Consider the following 17,503-nt stretch of genomic DNA (forward strand, 5'->3'; position numbering starts at 1 on the left):
TTGGAATCACTCAAAACCTAGCCACTGAGTCCTGTATAAACTAGTGCTCTGTCTCAGGATGTGGAGAAAGATAAAATACTGATACTTGTACAGATTGTACTGGCTTGATTGTATTTACAGTTAGGAGGTACCGCAAATTTAAGAACGCCAATTTTTTTCTCATCACTGAGTATTTATTATATATAACAAATACATGGGAAAGAAAAAACTATATTGTGTGATATAAATAGTTTATTTACATTACAGAAAAAACATCAAGACAATGTATACTATTTCAAATATATCCATACATAATCAAATATAGCTGTAGTACATGTTTTCATTGGTGTAGATTACCACAAATGCAAGGCAACATGTGTAGATCTCATCTTATTCTTTTGTCTATAATACTGTATTGTGTAGTCCAAGCTCTTGGTAGTCCGGCCACTGTGCAACATGCTCCCTTTAGATTAACCTCGTGGACGCTCTTGTTGTGTTGTCTGAACTGTAGTGCCCTGTATTTTGCTTCTGTCTGTGAATTCTGTTGCTTCTGGGGCATTTCCTAGAAGGTTGGAAAGTTTACAGATCTTAGTCCAGTGCTGTTACCTAAAGTCTGGTCCCACAATCACAGAGTGAAGTTATGGATTAAGCAAATTATTAAAATATTTCAGATGAAAGAATTTATTGTTAGCAGAAGCTGGAATTATGTTGGAAGAGGTTTTGGTTTTTGGTTTTTGTTTTTGTTTTTGCTTCTGTTTGCGGTTGTCTTTAAGCATCTGTTGAGGAGAACTGAAGAACAGAGGTGGAAGTTGAAGAGGAATACATTTACCTAGTCCTCAACAGCTTACTCGTCAGGGCTCAAACAATGACTCAGCACAATGCAGCAGAGCAAGTGTGAGCTCATCTAATCTCATGTTAAAGGTCTTCAACAACTTGATACTTTAAATGTCCCAAGGATGAATGTTATATTGACATTTCAGGGCTACAGGTTTAAATCCTATCAAACCAGAGAGTGAGCCAACTGTTAATACGGGATATGTAATGAAAAGGGGTATTGTTTTGGTTCAGCCTAATATCACTTTGTATATTAATGTTATAAGCTAGAGACATAAATTGGTACCAATTATTTAGCTTCTATAAAAAGCTAAGACTCAGTCAAATTATCTGAAAAGCTCTGATCTAGTAGCTTTTCTCTTATAATAAAATAATGCTTTGACAATACAAATAAAAATAACAATATAAAGTTCATATAAAATCCTATTATAATAAGCTGGGGGTGTCAGAAAATATATATTCATATATATGTTCATATGTGAGTAAATGTATATAGTATATACATATATGGGTTTTTTGGGGGTAGATCTGTCAAAATGAACATGGAGCTGGAAGTCATATTCCCAGCAAGTGAGAGCTGGAGATGAAAGACTGAAAATACATCTTCTCAGCAGGGCACCTCTTTTCATTTCAGAACATGTCTCTAGATGTCTGTATTCTTTATGACACATGTTTATTTAGGAGAAGGACAGATATTTGACTAAAGTAGTAAAAACAAGGGGAAAGAACTAGGAAAAGAAAGAAAGTGGGAAGAGGAGAAGAGAAAGAAAAGAGAGGTAGAAAAGAGGAGAGACCAGGTGACAATGAGATTAAAAGAAAATTGAAGAGAATGAGGGGATCTCTGTTTCATGTAATTTTGTAAATCTTTTAGCAACTAGATGTTTTGGAACAAGTCTTGATGGACGAGTGTGGCCAGGTCACCAGGAAGAGAGGGTTTGGGCAGGAAGGGTTAGAGGGGAGGATGGCCTAGCTGCAAAGTCTGGTTTTTGAGCAGAATGTTTTCAAGTGAATGAAATGAATCCATACTGAGAATAGTGTAGTTTATTGACTAGTATGACTCTTGGATTTTGGAAAGCTTGGATTGCCTAGGAGAGTTTTATAAAATGCATTACAATAATGCCAGTTTAGTTCATGTGCTATTTCTCCTCCTCAAAAGTAAATAGAAGATAGGTTTTGTTTTGTTTTTACATGGAAAATGAAAACAGCCGTATGTCTTAAAAAAATGGCTTGCCTAATTTGGAGCTCAGTTAGGTTGTCTTGAGCATCAGAAAATAGACATCTTGACCAGCCAAGGGGCAGTATGACTGGTGGTTAAGTGCACAGACTCTGATACTAGGAAGCCTAGATTCCATTTCTGCCCTTATTGCTCAGCTGTGTATACTCAGCAATTTGCTGACTTCTCATACCTCAGAGTCCCTATCTTGAAAATGGGGATAATTGTTCCTTCCTAACGTTACCAAATGTATATATATATATGTATTGGTGTGTGTCTGTACAGATATACATACACACATACATACACACACACACACACACACACACACACACACACACACACAATTCCTGGGGAGATAAGGACCCTATGTATTCCAGTTGTTTTTATTACATATGGGAATGAAGTTGATTAATAAGACTTCTAAACATCTGCTGAAGTATTTAAAGTTCTGCATTTTTGTCAGTACATGAAGTAGCAAATCAAATTGTTATGATTTTATAGCTATTAAATATGAATTTCATTTTTCACATGCTGTTATTACTTAGATATTAGTAGGCTCAAGACCCCTGAAGTAATGTGGCACAGTTTCCTGTGCTTTAGATTCTTTTCTATCTTTTCTTTTATACTTAATATTTTTGGTTTCTTGAGTTATTTTTATGCTCCCCAGAATCAATTTTAATGTAATCCACTGACTCACTTGGCATCTAAACATAAGAGTCGAGTTGATGAACTCAACTTGGTTTCGAGTAGCACAGAGCTCCTGTCGATGATGTTCCCTTAAGCCGTTAGGCCAGGGAAGGATCTATGAACCATATTTTGTCTTTTTCAAGAGCAAATGCCACACTTGTCCTCAAAGAAGATAGAACAATACAGATATAGCGATGTATTATGGCCTTTATTTTCTAAAGATATGATACTTTCTTTTATTTTCTTGTCTTAAAATAATTTGGGGAGAAACATTCTGATTTACTGTAGAGCTGCACAAATGATTGAAAGTCCAAATGCCTTGTGAATTTGACAAAAACCTTGAAAAACTTCCTGGGAACTTCTGTCTCAAGCGGAGTGAAATCAGATCAGAACAAAGAATCTTCAGTAACATTTCTGGTTAGACAGGACATAAGTAATATGCATTCGGTTTGCAATCTAATTCTTGGTTACCATGAATTTACACGCTAATGAAGGTAAGCCATACCTGGCCTCCCTCCTTTACTCCAAGCCCGATGCCAGACATTACTAATTATTCATGGTTTTCTTTCCTGTTGAAACTGGATGAGATCTCTGTATTTCTCTCAACCTAACTCTCCAGGAAACAATTACTGTCTGATTGTTTGGGGGTTTGATATGAAAGCTTGTTGTGAAATTTGCTGCGTGTTTCCATATATCAAAGGTTTTCATGTACTACAACATAATCATTCTCATTATAACTATTTTCTTTGAATTTTGTGATTAAAAATTATTTTGTTAACTTAAGATAAAAATGTATTTGTGGTTTATATCAAATATGTTAAAAATGATTATACCTGAGAGTTATACTTGGAAATATAAGTGTCCTAAATGAGAGCTATAATTTAATACTTTTCTAGGCCTTGTATAAAATCTATTCTATGATCTCATTTGGCATACTAATCCGATAAGTCAGGAAACACTGCTCATTTAAATAGTCTGTTAGTAGTCTGAATGAAGACTGACTTTTTATAGCTAAAAGAGAAAAGCATATTTAAACAAAGATTGGTATTACACATTAGAAGGGGAAAAAAAGACCTTTCCTTAGAAAATAAATAATCCTCATCATAATGCAAAAATAAGGAAAAAAATTTGTACCACTCCAGCACGAAAGTCAATGTCTTTCCATTTGGCTATTCCAATGTTGTTTTGATGAGGAAATAGGACTCCAGAGAATGGATGGCTGCAGAGTCCGTGAAGGGACTTGTAATTAGAGAGCTCTAAGACAAGGAGGAATGACATATCCCTTCATGTGGGTGGCCACTGAGTACAGTTACTGACCTTGTGATGCAGAGGACCACCACACAGATGACGGCAATCTGAATCGTTCCAATCACAGCTGCGATTAAGACGTACTGAAATCGGACAGGGCCGGGAACAACGTATAGTACACTGTAGTCCTTTTTTTCACAGTGTTGTCCAGTATAACCAGCATCACACCTGGAAGAAATAGTGTCCAGTTACCTGTAGTTGCTGGACTCATTTTTATAGTTGGCCTATAGCTATTTATCTTAGGACCTTTTGTTTCCCTTTCCTGCTCTTAAAAATATAGTACTTTGTAGGTATGTCTTTCAAATACTTGTTTTCAATAAGATCTCTTTGTGTTTTTTATTTCAAAGATAATGCAGTTTCTTTTTATACTTTATGATATGAGTTTGAAGATAGGTGAGTTGGTAGATAATTTGTGGGGATAATATAGAGAGACGAGAGAAGCCCAGGAATAATTATTCTTTCTATATATATTTTTTCAGGTGAGCTTTACATTTTATTTAACTTGCTCTTTAATTAACCTAAGTCAACATAACTGCTTGAGAAAAGGCTTGTTTCTGATGACATGAGTATAAAAAATAGTACTACTTATCTATTTTTGGATAAAGCATTCTCTATGCTCCTGTTAGAATAAGTGTTAAAAAGTGTTAGGGCCAGAGGTACAACAAGAGTGATTTCTTTAATTTACTGGTCATAAAGTTGTCTGCTTATGTTAGAGAATTAAATTTCAGCAGGAAAAAAGTAATTATGATGTAGGCAATATGGTTGGTTCAGCAAAACAAGCCCATGCGCTATTCATCTGAGAATGAAGGCTGCCTCTCCCTCACTCAGCCCTCATCAGAAAGCTCAGGTAGACAATCTGCATGAAATGAGGAAACAGCTCACATGAAAACAATACTAGTGGGGATCAACTTGTCATTGACTTTGTGGAACTATTTTAGTACTTCACTTTGAATTTCTCATAATTACATCCTGGGATCTTTCCTCTCTGCATCAGAGGGGTTTAATAATGACGACCCTGCTGGGGATGACAGGGCAGCAGGTGCAACTTCTCACTGTGCCTGGCTGCTCTCCTGGAAGGCAAGTGCTAGTGTATTCAATGAAGGAAAACATGAAAGGAAGGCAGTTCTTGAGAAATAGAGAGAGAAAGGGAAAGGAAGAAAGAAGAAGGAGAAGATGAAGAAAAAGAAGAGGGGGAGAGGAAAGGAGAGGGGAGGGGAGAAGGGAGGGGAGAGAAGGAAGAGAACAAGAGAGAGAAACTCCTTTCACTGTATAGCAGCAATATACAACCTATTTCATCATTTGCCACTTGTATATTCCTTTAATAAAAAATACATTGGTCTTTTTCACTTTGGCTTTATCGTCTCTGAAATAATTATGTTCTATCCATGCGTATTCAGCAGATATTTGTATTTATTCTAAATCCAGACAAGCAATTTCTTTGTGTCTCATCTGGGTCTGAATCTGTGGAGGTATAGCTAATATCTCACTCCACAAGCCTTGTGGATAGTGGATCCTAGCAAAACCAAGATTGATGATATTTATTAGAAGACCTGAAGGACTTTGGAAAAGACAGCCTCCCAAAAGCAACCATGTTATCTTTAGCCCTCATCCATTCATTTGTTTGAGAAATATTTATCAAGTACCTGATCTGTGCCAAGCACTGCTCTGTGTCCGTGGGAAAGAGTGATGAATAAACCAGAGGAGGCTGGAACTTGTAATGCCCAAGGTACAATTTAAAATTCCACCAGAAGAGTGTATATAATGATGTGTTACATAGTACTTGGGTATGTGCACACATTTTGTAGTTTTCTAGTTTGTGCGTGTGCGCGTGCGTTCGTGCGTGTGTGTGCGTGCGTGTGTGTGTGTGTGTGTGTGTGTGTGTGTGTAGGAAAGGGAGAGAAAGGTATGGCTGCTGATCACCCATTCAGGCAGAATGCCATCCAATTCTCTGTAAACATCCAGAATTTAGTTTCTATATTTTTACTTTATACATTTAAAAGTTAAAGGGTGAAAACATTACCTGCAAGATGGCTCCTGCATATTGATAGAATGTTCACACTTCCCGTGCATGCAGAAGCCATTGTAATGTTCTGGGCAAGGTATGTGGTGTTCTCTGGCACTTTCCTCTAATTTGTTAGCATTCTCTGTGAATACAGATAAAAGCAACATCCCCTGTAAATACTTTCTTAGCCTGGTAAGATCAACCAGTACATTAAGAAGCAAAGCTACAGTAGGCAAAAATATTTAAAAGGGCAAGAATTAAAAGGCCATGCTTCAGAAGAAAGAGGGAGAAAGAATTGAAAGACAGATGTCTTTACAATTGTGTTTAGAGATGAAACTGCAAAATTACCCAGTACTTTTCATGCTTTTATGTAATTTCCTACATCTTTAAGAACCAGTGATGTTTCTATGAGTTGTCAGACAGCTTTAATTTTCCTTGTGTAGACACTGTACATTGATCATAAAATAATTCAAGAAGAAATATCCTATTTTTTGAATTTCAAAGCCCAGCATAATGTCCCTAAAAGTAAATTGCTTTAATACGTTGATACTCTCTCCATGTGAGAGCTTAAAAAAAAAAAAATGCCCATGTTCAATTGTTAAACAGAAGTTTTCCAAAACCAAATGCAAATTTCAACAAATGTATTCTTTCGGGCTTTATTCATCTACTGTGAACATGAATTTTCCTAGCACCCATACATTTTTTTATTGCCTAAATAATGCTATTGAAAGAGCAAATGTTATTTCAGAATCACTTATGTAGATACTAACACAGTACATACTGAATGCTATGAGTGTATTCTAATTCATAATATTTGGCCTATTTAACAGTGTCATGTGAAACTTAAACTTATGGTAAAGAAAAAAGCTTGTGTTCTAAAATGAACCCTTTCTTCTGTCATTAACAAGTTTTGTTTTCTCGTGTTTCTATAAAGATATTAAATTTTTTTCTGACCTCTGTTAGTCTAATTACATTTGCTTCTCATTTGTAATGCCATCTCTAAGTAGTCTTTGGATTCTTTATATGTTCATTTTATAACATAAAGTTTTGCCTTTTTTGAGTTTCTTCTATAATCTGAGACCTGATATACTTTAAAATTCTTCCCTAAACGCATGAGAAATATAACTCTCTTGACTTCAATCTAAAGATACTTTTCAAGACCACAGTAACTGGTCAGCAGTAATGCGTTCTCCCAGTGATGGAAGATTGAGAATAAATTACTATTTTTATGAAACAGATTATATCCTATCATTTCCACATAGGGGTATAGTTTTTTTTATTATGGTACATCCTTATAATTTTTACTGGCAGTCATGGATGATGACTATATTTATCATGAGAAAAAAAATGTACCTTTGGTATTAGTGAATTAGACAAATGTATTATTTATGTTTAAGCAAGGCTATAAAATATCTATACATTTTAAGATCTAGGTTGTCATCTGAAAAACATTAAAGTTTGAAGTAAATTGTTAAATATGTTAAGTGCTTTCTTGTGTAGGGATATTTATGCACATCGGTATGGTGGGTAATATTTCAAATTACATACCCAAATTCATAAAGGATTTATCATAAGGCTGCTGAAGAGACTGGCGATGGCATTTAAATCATTCATTTGTTTTATATCTATGTCTTTTTACCTATTTAGGTGATCTTTTGTTTGCATTATAATATTTCTACTTTGATAATTGCTATTAAACTGAAAAGAACCGCTTCCATAGAAAAGACTGAGAATGTATAGAACTTTCTCTTTTGGTTTCTTCCATTCTTCCAAGCTACTACGGTGTTTTTGGTAAGAAATACTGCTTGCAGTAAGCAAACACACCAAAACTGAAATGGATAGTGTGGGGTAAAATTTCCAATATGGGAGTATGTGACCAAAATAGAAGCAGAACGACCACAGTATTTAGATACATCTTGAGAGGGCTTGTGGTCATTCATGAATCCATGAAGACTGGGATCATTCTGTGCCCTGGCTGGGGGGCTACAAGCCAGAGTGGACAAACCACACACCTGCTATTGAAAGATGACTTTAGCTGTGGGGTTTGCCAGCCTCACTGCTGATGTAATGAACCAGCACTGATTTTCACTCTTATTTCTGGATCTTCTCCCCATAACAAACTATTCAACACTTCTGTTTAGTGTTCGTTAGTAACCCTTCAGTGCTTCTGCACACCTGCATGTAGGGGAATTTTCTGTAACTTCCCTACATTTCACTTATACACTGTGATTTCAGTCATAGTATTTTTCAAACACATCTTATTAGGGCTATTCTTCTGTCAGTTGCAAAAGAAGATCAAGAATTTTCTTAACTCAAAATCCATTTTTTAAGGCTATTTTATTTTTCACTCTGTCCCTCACCCCATACTGTTTTTGTTTCTGAATCTGTACCATGTCCACAATTAGGAACTGAAGTCCGAGGGCAGAATAGGAGCTTGTTTGAGTGAGACTGTTGCCTTAGTGTAGTAAGAGCTGGATATTTTCACAAAGTTCATTATCCAGACAGGATGATCATGTGGGAGGGGAATAGTTTCCATCATAAAATCTGCTAATTAGTTTACACATTCCTTATGAACTTGGAGTGCTCTGCTATGCTGCTCGTAGGATACTGTCAAATAAGAAAGTTAGAGAGATTGAAAATAAATGAGTAGAAGAAATGAACCCTGGGCAAGAAAATGAGGAATCGTCAATATATGTCAACAAATTTATAGTCAATCCAAACAAACCAGTTGATTGAAAACCTGAATATATAACCACTTCTAGTAAATGCAGTAGACACGTTTTAGAAATGAGATCTGAGTATATTAAGAAGAGTAGAAACATAGAAATATAATATACAAACCAAATATGTGTATGGACCATAATGGGTATTTGTGATCCTGATGTTTATGCATAGGTATTTAAGCAATAGCAAAGCATTTCATGATTTAAAATCATAGAAAAATGGGGCTTCCCTGGTGGCGCAGCGGTTGAGAGTCCTCCTGCCGATGCAGGGGACACGGGTTCGTGCCCCGGTTCGGGAAGATCCCACATGCTGCGGAGCGGCTAGGCCCGTGAGCCATGGCTGCTGGGCCTGCGCGTCTGGAGCCTGTGCTCCACAACGGGAGAGGCCACAACAGTGAGAGGCCCGCATACCGAAAAAAAAAAAAATCATAGAAAAATGATACTCTGGAAGTCTGTATGTTTTCTCTGGTGGTTGACGATTTAGACATCAACTTCTCTGTTCTCCATTTAAAAAAAGATTTAATGTAAGGATTGTGCTCTTTCTTCTAAGACAGAGAGTGATCATGGTAGAAACTCTTCGTGTCTTTGTTTAAAATCCTTGTCCAGTTTCCTGTTTAAATGTTTACCAATTGTTTATTCTGAACGAGATCCTGACTTTTTTAAGAAACAACTTCTGGTATAATCTGAGTTACTTGCAGCAGAGCTAATAGGGCTGCATGCCCATTGCTAGTCGACATTCCAATCAATAGCTATAAAAGTGGGCTGCTCTAAAGCACAGCTATATGTATTGTTTCTATCCTGGTGCTTTCAGGGAAAGAGACACAGCAAGCTGAAGAGACAGAGGAAATGGCGAATGGCAAGACCTTGCTTTAATCACAAGTCAAGTAAGAAAAGTGGAATAGAAAGTGGGCAGAGCCAGGCATAGCAGTTCAGATATTTAAATCAATATAGCCCAGAGTGTGGGGTGTGTGTAACACGTGTTTATCATTACCCCGATTTCTTCCCAAAAAGTTGGAAACAAGATGTTGTTCAGAGAATTAATCTATCAAAGCAACACATTATCGACTGAAGCAGAAATATGACTGTAAAATTTGACTAAAATTATCCTTGTATCTGAAGAAAGGATGTTTCCCTTTGGATAAGGGTTAGCATCTGGCAAAAGAAGCATCTGAATGTCATGCTGTGTCATCTATTCAAGTGCCCTCTGGGATGCTGTGCCCTGAGAAGCCAACTTGAACTAGCAAACCCAGAGTGCCCAGTTGCAAAGATGGTTGCACTAGATTATTAGTGTCTGATGCTATTAAATACTCAGTTAACCCATTTCTCTTGTTTTGATGCTCTGCTCTTTAGTCTTAAAATAGTTGGACTTCTGTGTAGCTGGCTCTGACAGTACCACCTAGATATCTTATCCATTTGACATTTATATATTTCATTTGAGTGAATTGATTGGTTCTGAGTTTCCATGCATTTTGGGGGCACAAGTCAGCTTTCTTCAGCCCACTGAATTCTTGGGGTTTGTAAAATCAAATTTCTGCACCTATAGGCTAAAGGACCAGATCCTACCCATGGTGTATTACAGTCTGGGAGGACATCTGGGGGCTGGGCAGATGATATTTCTCTGGAGACAGCCCTATCTTGCTTTAATCAGGCCTTTCTTTAGAATATATATACAAATCCTTTAGGCCTCTGATTCCCCATGAGGAGTCTGATTCTGTGTAAGGATTTTAGAGTAAGTTGGAAAGATCCTAAACTAGAGGTATCATCAGGATTTAGAGGATGCTTTAGGGAGGCAGATTTCCGCTACACATTTTTAAGCAACCAGAACTGTTCAATAGGGGAATGAGTTATACAGTGAAGTGATGAGTTTGTGGTGGTGTGAAAACTTCTCATATGTGTTACTATTTCTCAGATGTTGTAGAGTGTTACTGTATGGTAGATTGGATTATTTCAGATCTCTAGGTTCTTTGAATTTTAAGAGTAATATTTATTTCTATTCTTAATAGTTACTTATAATAAATTACGAATAAATATTTATTGCAAAATATTATTGATATCCTAGGAAAAACAAGTGGAGAAATAAGGACATTATTTAGGTAAGGAAATCACTTTGCCTTAATTATGGGGACATTTTACTTTTTAAAGAGTGTAAAATATCTTAAATATTTACTGGGTCTGTAATTCAGACACTCTAGCATAAAGTGATCTTTACTACATGTTGTCTTCCTTGTGGGGAACAATAGGCTTGTGGATCTTACTTTAATTTTTAACATTATGCTTTAGCATCATGAATTATCTTGACGAGTACATGCATGTGAGTTGTACAGTGTGGTTGATTATCTTTTCAAGTCTCTTTTCCTGTGGGCACACAAAATGTGACACATTTTTTCTGCAAAATGAAATTTCCATTTTTGATGTATTTATATAATACTTCTATTTTTCATGTTTATAACAGTACAAGGAAACTCCAGCACTGAGATATTCCTCTACTGATGATTACTTGATTTTACTGTAATTTCTCCTGCTTACTGCCCTATTGCTAAAGCAGTTTGAAAATAATTTTATTTAACCAACTAGAAAAACTGTCTTTCTTTCCATTATATTTATATTGTGCCTGGGACAGAAACAAATTATGAATTTAGAAGTAAAGTCATGATGGTCCCATTGTTGATTAGAGTTGGTTTCAAAGAAAATATAGAATTCTTATGATTTCCTGTCCTTATCAGGTATAAACATATGAGGTAGCAGTAAAACCTCCTATCTAGCTTGAATTGCAATCGAAGTTTTTTAAAGACCAGAAAAGCATTCCTATTGAATGGGTCCTGAATGTAATGCAATATGAGTTCTTGCAACTTAACAAATTCTATAATAGCCTCACCTGCTGTCATAGTTTCTTCAAGGCACAGATGAGTAGATGAGAAGAGTCTCTCTTTTTTTAAGCCTCTAGGACAGAGACTCAAATGAGAATGCTAGCTGAAAGTGACAGCTTAGCACAACGGATGGGGAAGCATTTAAGGACAAGATCAATTCTAAAGTTCTGTAGAGAGCAGAGGCCCAGTCACAATATTCCTAGTTATCTGTTAAAGATTTTAAAAGAAAACCCTTCAAAATAGAGATCAAGTCCTTCAAGTGCTACATTTCTTCTGCAAGTTGAACGTTATCCTATTTTTTCAGAAGAGTAATTGAAACTATTTGGACCCAGAACTTTGCTAATTAGGCAGAGGTATGGGTTGGGAGCAGGATGCGTGGGGATGCAGAGAAATTCTTTTTTTTTTTTTTTTTTTTTTCAGTACGCGGGCCTCTCACTGTTGTGGCCTCTCCCGTTGTGGAGCACAGGCTCCGGACGCGCAGGCTCAGCGGCCATGGCTCACGGGCCCAGCCGCTCTGCGTCATGTGGGATCTTCCCAGACCGGGGCATGAACCCATGTCCCCTGCATCAGCAGGCGGACTCTCAACCACTGAGCCACCAGGGAAGCCCGAGAAATTCTTTCTTATTGTACTATCGATCAGGCACTAATATAAAATGTGAAATGTGATTATCCATATTACCACTTGCATATATAAATATTCTTATTGGACATAAAATTAAATACAATGGAAGAAAACTAATTTTTGTGTTACTGCATTCTCAGGCAAGACCTTAATGGCATTATTCAAGAATTGCCTGAATTTAAATTGGAAAAAGTAACAGCATCTGAAATAGACGTAGTAATTTGGGGACTGGAGTGACTGAAATGCAACAATACTGGATGATTACTTGCATGGGCTTTTATTATCTCATTTTCTACTGGTAATATATTTACATGGATAAAAGCTGAGAAATCTGTAAAACCTTGGAAGAGAAACTTGTGTGTACCATTTTAACTTACGACATCCAAAAGCAATTTTAATAAATTGAAGAATTTGACATCACAAGATTCGTATAGATGTAGCCAGAAATTCTAGACCTCCAAGATAAAAAGAAGTTGTTTATTATTAGGAGGAAAACAAGCAGATCTTTAGCCATTTTCTCTGTCCCCTGCCTTAGGAATGCCCTGGCTGGCTTCTGATGGTGGAGCCCTCCAAATAGTGAAGAGAACAGGCAACTGGGGGAAACTGCACTCTGCCTATAATGGTCCTTTTCAAACTTCACCATTCAGTCAAGAGCCTATTAACTCTCAGCAAGTGGGTAACTCCTATAGGTTTAGAGGATTATGCTTGAAGACCTTTTAGAAATATAGTATTTTATGGAACTTTAGATGTCTTTGACAACACTGTGTAAACATCAGGCCTTGGGAAGAGGCAGGGATCATTAGCCTCTCAGGAGTCCAGAGGTGGAGTTGCCTTAAGCTTATCTGGGGCAATTTGCTACAGCTCTCCCCACTGAGCTTTTGCTGAAGCAACGCTGCTCTCTTCCAAGCTGCTCTTCATAGACAAAGTTTACTGTAAACCTTAGAGAAAGAAAAACTTATGGGAAGCCATTTTATGCCAGGTATACTCCCCTCCCCTTTTTTCTTTTGTCTTGAACTAAACCTATGCATTTCTGGCCAAACTTATTTGCTTAGTGGCTAATCTGGGTGTCCTTTCTTAGTGAGCTTCTTGGGGTAACAGTGCTGAAAATGACAACACAAGTGACAGAGGGTTCAGATCCTGTCCACTTTTGCCTTCGGGGCTATGTGAGTCAAGCTATTTTCTCCCTTATAGGCTACGTATTCAGCAATGGATAAATAGTTAAGATAAACCTTCTCAGGTGACACATTTGTTTTCCTCTGTGACTTTGAAATTATTAGCCAACAGAGAATGAGGAGGATTTAGGCTGGAACATTCACTGAAACACAGCAGAAATTTTTAAAGATTTTAATAACGTAGATAGGACCAAAAAATTGGTAATATATTATATGAACATTTCTTGAGTACCTACTATGTGTCTGGCCCTGTGCTATGTACTATACATAATGTACTGTATCTATGGGTTGTTTCCACATGATTTGGTGTTGTCTTCTAAACACAGCCAAGAAAACAGATTCTCAAGGCAGGATGATAAATCTGCAATTCCTGGAGAATCTACAACATGCCTAACATTGTGTTAATATTTAACATTACAAAAATGTATACCTTAATATAGCCCTTCAAAGTACATTTATAAAAATCTCATTTATATAGATGAGGAAACTGAAGCTCAAATAGGTTTAATTACTTGTCTTAGAAATTTACACAATCGATAAGCAGAACTGGGGTCAAAACTAGGGCTCTTGGGCTTCCCTGGTGGCGCAGTGGTTGAGAGTCCACCTGCCGATGCAGGGGACACGGGTTCGTGCCCCAGTCTGGGAAGATCCCACATGCCGTAGAGCGGCTGGGCCCGTGAGCCATGGCCGCTGAGCCTGCGCATCCAGAGCCTGTGCTCCGCAACGGGAGAGGCCACAACAGTGAGGCCCGCGTAACGCAAAAAAAAAAAAAAAAAAAAAAACTAGAGGTCTTTCCAGTGTAACATGCAGACCATGCAGACCATGCAGCTAAGAACTTTTTAAGCCACAAGACAAGCCCTGGTCCGGGAAGATGCCACATACCGCGGAGCAGCTAAGCCCGTGCGCCACAACTACAGAGCCTGCACTCTAGAGCCCACGAGCCACACCTGCTGAACCCCATGCGCCTAGAGCCTGTGCTCTGCAACAGGAGAGGCCCCCACAGTGAGCAGCCCGCGCACCGCAATGAAGAGGAGCCCCCGCTCTCTGCAACTGGAGAAAAGCCCGGGTGCAGCAATGAAGACCCAACGCAGCCAAATTTTAAATAAATAAATAATAAAATAAATAAATTAAAAAAAAAATTTAATGAGTGGGTTAGTATCCTCAAATTCCTCCTTTAAGTGTAATGTTGCTTGTTCTAGCACAGATACACCTTAAGTGCTTGTCAAAAATAGATTTCTAGGGTTTGGTTGGTCCTGATCACCTGAATCAGAATCAGCAGCTGATACACCTGAAGTTTGTCTTTTAAAAAAGTACCCCAGGGCTTCCCTGGTGGTGCAGTGGTTGGGAGTCTGCCTGCCGATGCAGGGGACACAGGTTCGTGCCCCAGTCCAGGAAGATCCCACATGCCACGGAGCGGCTGGGCCCGTGAGCCATGGCCGCTGGGCCTGCGCGTCCGGAGCCTGTGCTCCGCAACGGGAGAGGCCACAACAGTGAGAGGCCCGCGTACCGCAAAAAAAAAAAAAAAAAAAAAAAAAGTACCCCAGGCAATTCTGACATTCAGATGATTTGGATCACAATACTTTTGACACCACCTTAGCCGTTTCTCATCTCTCTGTCTCTAGCCATCTAATGCTAGGTTTTCCTGTTCCCTGGTTCCTGCTTCCTTCCCTTGATTACTACGCTGGCGCTGCTCCATCTTCATGGTCCCAAGTCTATCTCGGCTCCTTCTCTTAAAGGACTGATCTCAGCCAGCTGTTCTGTGTCCAGGAGTGTGTGAGCACTGGGTTGCCCAGCGCTGCTCTTCCCACACCCACCTTGATTGTGATGAGAAGTCATCAGGGGCCTTCAGCCCTCAAGCCTTCCTTGATCTTGGTAGTCAGCCTGAACACTTCATTTTATTTTAGAATACACTTCATATTTTTCTTTATAAATGTATTTATTTTATTTATTTATTTTTGGCTGTGTTGGGTCTTCGTTGCTGCATGCCGGCTTTCTCTAGTTGCGGCGAGCGGGGGGCTACCCTTCATTGCGGTGCATAGGCTTCTCATTGTGGTGGCTTCTCTTGTTGCAGAGCACGGGTTCTCGGAGCACGTGCTTCAGTAGTTGTGGCTCGCAGGCTCTAGAGCACAGGCTCAGCCGTGGTGGCACACAGGCTTAGTTGCTCCATGGCATGTGGGATCTTCCCAGACCAGGGCTCGAACCCGTGCCCCCTGCATTGGCAGATTCTTAACCACTGTGCCACCAGGGAAGCCCACACTTCATTTTATTATTTTATTTTATTTTAGGCCCCTTTTGAGAACACAACACTCAAAGAATACGCTGTCTGCCTGCAACAAATGCCAGCATCTGCAAGAGACTTCTAAATGTTGTCAGAATCCAGGTATCCTGAGACCAACTCTCACAAATCTCTAGGCTTCTTTAATGGCTCTGTTAGACAACTAACCAGAATAGCAACAAGAATTCTCTGTGTGAAAGCAAATGAAGCTTTCTCTTGGATATAGAAACAAATAACACCGCTGAGGAAAGGTGCAGATTATATCAAGGATTATGATTAGTTCAATTTCCAGATGGGGGTAAAGGAGCATTGGTCCATTGGTGGTATCTTTAGACATTCAGCTAGTCTGTAGAAAAGATAAAGTTATAAGAGAAGCAGTGGGAGCAGGAAAGAAGACAAATAGAGGGAATAAATGGAAGCCTAGTCACCATTTGTGGCAGTGTGACAACTGGGAGAGATGGTGCTACAACAAAGAGCAGGTGTCGACGGCACAAGAGTAGGCAGCTGGGGAGGGACATCTCTTTAGCTCCTTGAGCAGGACAAGACAGCCACCCTTTCTTTTAAATTGTGGGCCTTAAGGACATACTCTCCAGACCAGGGTTTCCCAAGGGGAGCTCTGTCAATGCAGTGCTACTTCTGGAGCAGGCTTCATGGAAAAAGGGATTCTATAGTCAAATAAGTTTGGGAAAGAGCGGATTAAACACAGCTATATGCATTTCTTTATGGCTTGTTTTCAGAGTCTTTAAAAGGCTAACCTGCATTGTGAGATGCCTAGAAAGGACACACATTATGGAGTGTTCCTAAACTCATTTGTCTAGGAAACTTCCCTCTCCCTTTTAGGAACATTTTGTGGGACTATTCCACCAGACTCCTTTCTGAGAAACATTGCATCAGACCATAGCATCTCCAAATTTTTCACATTACCACACACATAGAAAAGGATAAGATTTGGTTTTAGGCAAACAGAGGAGACAATCGGCCTGGGGGCTCTAGCCACTCAAGCCACCTGACTGCTAAAGTAGATTAATGAGTTTATACACCTGTTACCCATTCAGAGCACACAAGAAAACGTTGCAATAGATTATACTTTCTCCTAGGGCAGAGACTGTATTATTTACTGTAACATTTTTAGGGTATAGAACAAGAAGTAGCAATAAGTGGGCGTTCAGTAAGTAGCATGAATAAATGAGTATGACAGGCATAGGCAATATATTTGGAAACTGCCTGTACCTTGGTGTGGTGGCTTTCAAAAGATTAGTCCCTGTTAGTTGTTGCATCAAAGAGCCAGCTGCACTTCAGTAATGTGTCCTTAGAGAGACAGACAATCCCTACCTTAACTGACAAGGTAAGGTACAATACAGTGGAGAACTGTAGTCGACGCAGTAGAGTGTATATATTCAGCGTGACAGAATTAGATGCAGAGGTAAAAGCTATATTTGCTATGCACTTCAGGCTTATTCAGTGAAAGGCAAAAGGCTGGAGGGCAAAAATGTGTTGCTAACCATTAAAAAAAGATATCTATAAATGACTTGAAAGAGCAAGTATAGGCAATTGATGGGTTGATGGGTTTGCATATTTCTCCTGTATGATGTCATGGCCCAAAAAGGACAGTTAGAAAACCTACAGCGTAGATTTAGATTCATTTACAAATTTGGAGTACTGCCGTATGTTGGTACCTGACCAAATTAATGTAGTTGATTCTCATTGAGAACGTTAGAAGGTATACCATCTCTTCTAATATTCAAGGATAAGATGAAACAATTTTAAGAAACAAATGCAGCTGATTATGCTATGAGTATTTCTGAAAGTTGCTTTGAC

General features: G+C 38.5%; 1 protein-coding gene across 1 annotated transcript in view; it reads right to left on the reverse strand.

The window, feature by feature from the left end:
* Positions 1 to 213: 213 nt before the first annotated feature.
* TMEFF2 (transmembrane protein with EGF like and two follistatin like domains 2) overlaps positions 214 to 17,503 on the reverse strand; it is a 248,647-nt gene continuing 231,357 nt past the window's right edge. The window contains exons 8-10 of the mRNA XM_065880489.1: positions 6,045 to 6,168; positions 4,034 to 4,192; positions 214 to 541 (exon numbers count right to left, since the gene is read on the reverse strand). Coding sequence (XP_065736561.1) covers positions 445 to 541; positions 4,034 to 4,192; positions 6,045 to 6,168 — 380 coding nt within the window. The 3' untranslated portion in view covers positions 214 to 444. The remainder of the gene's footprint in view (positions 542 to 4,033; positions 4,193 to 6,044; positions 6,169 to 17,503) is intronic.

This window comes from Phocoena phocoena, chromosome 7 (assembly GCF_963924675.1).
Source record: "Phocoena phocoena chromosome 7, mPhoPho1.1, whole genome shotgun sequence".
Taxonomy (NCBI): domain Eukaryota; kingdom Metazoa; phylum Chordata; class Mammalia; order Artiodactyla; family Phocoenidae; genus Phocoena; species Phocoena phocoena.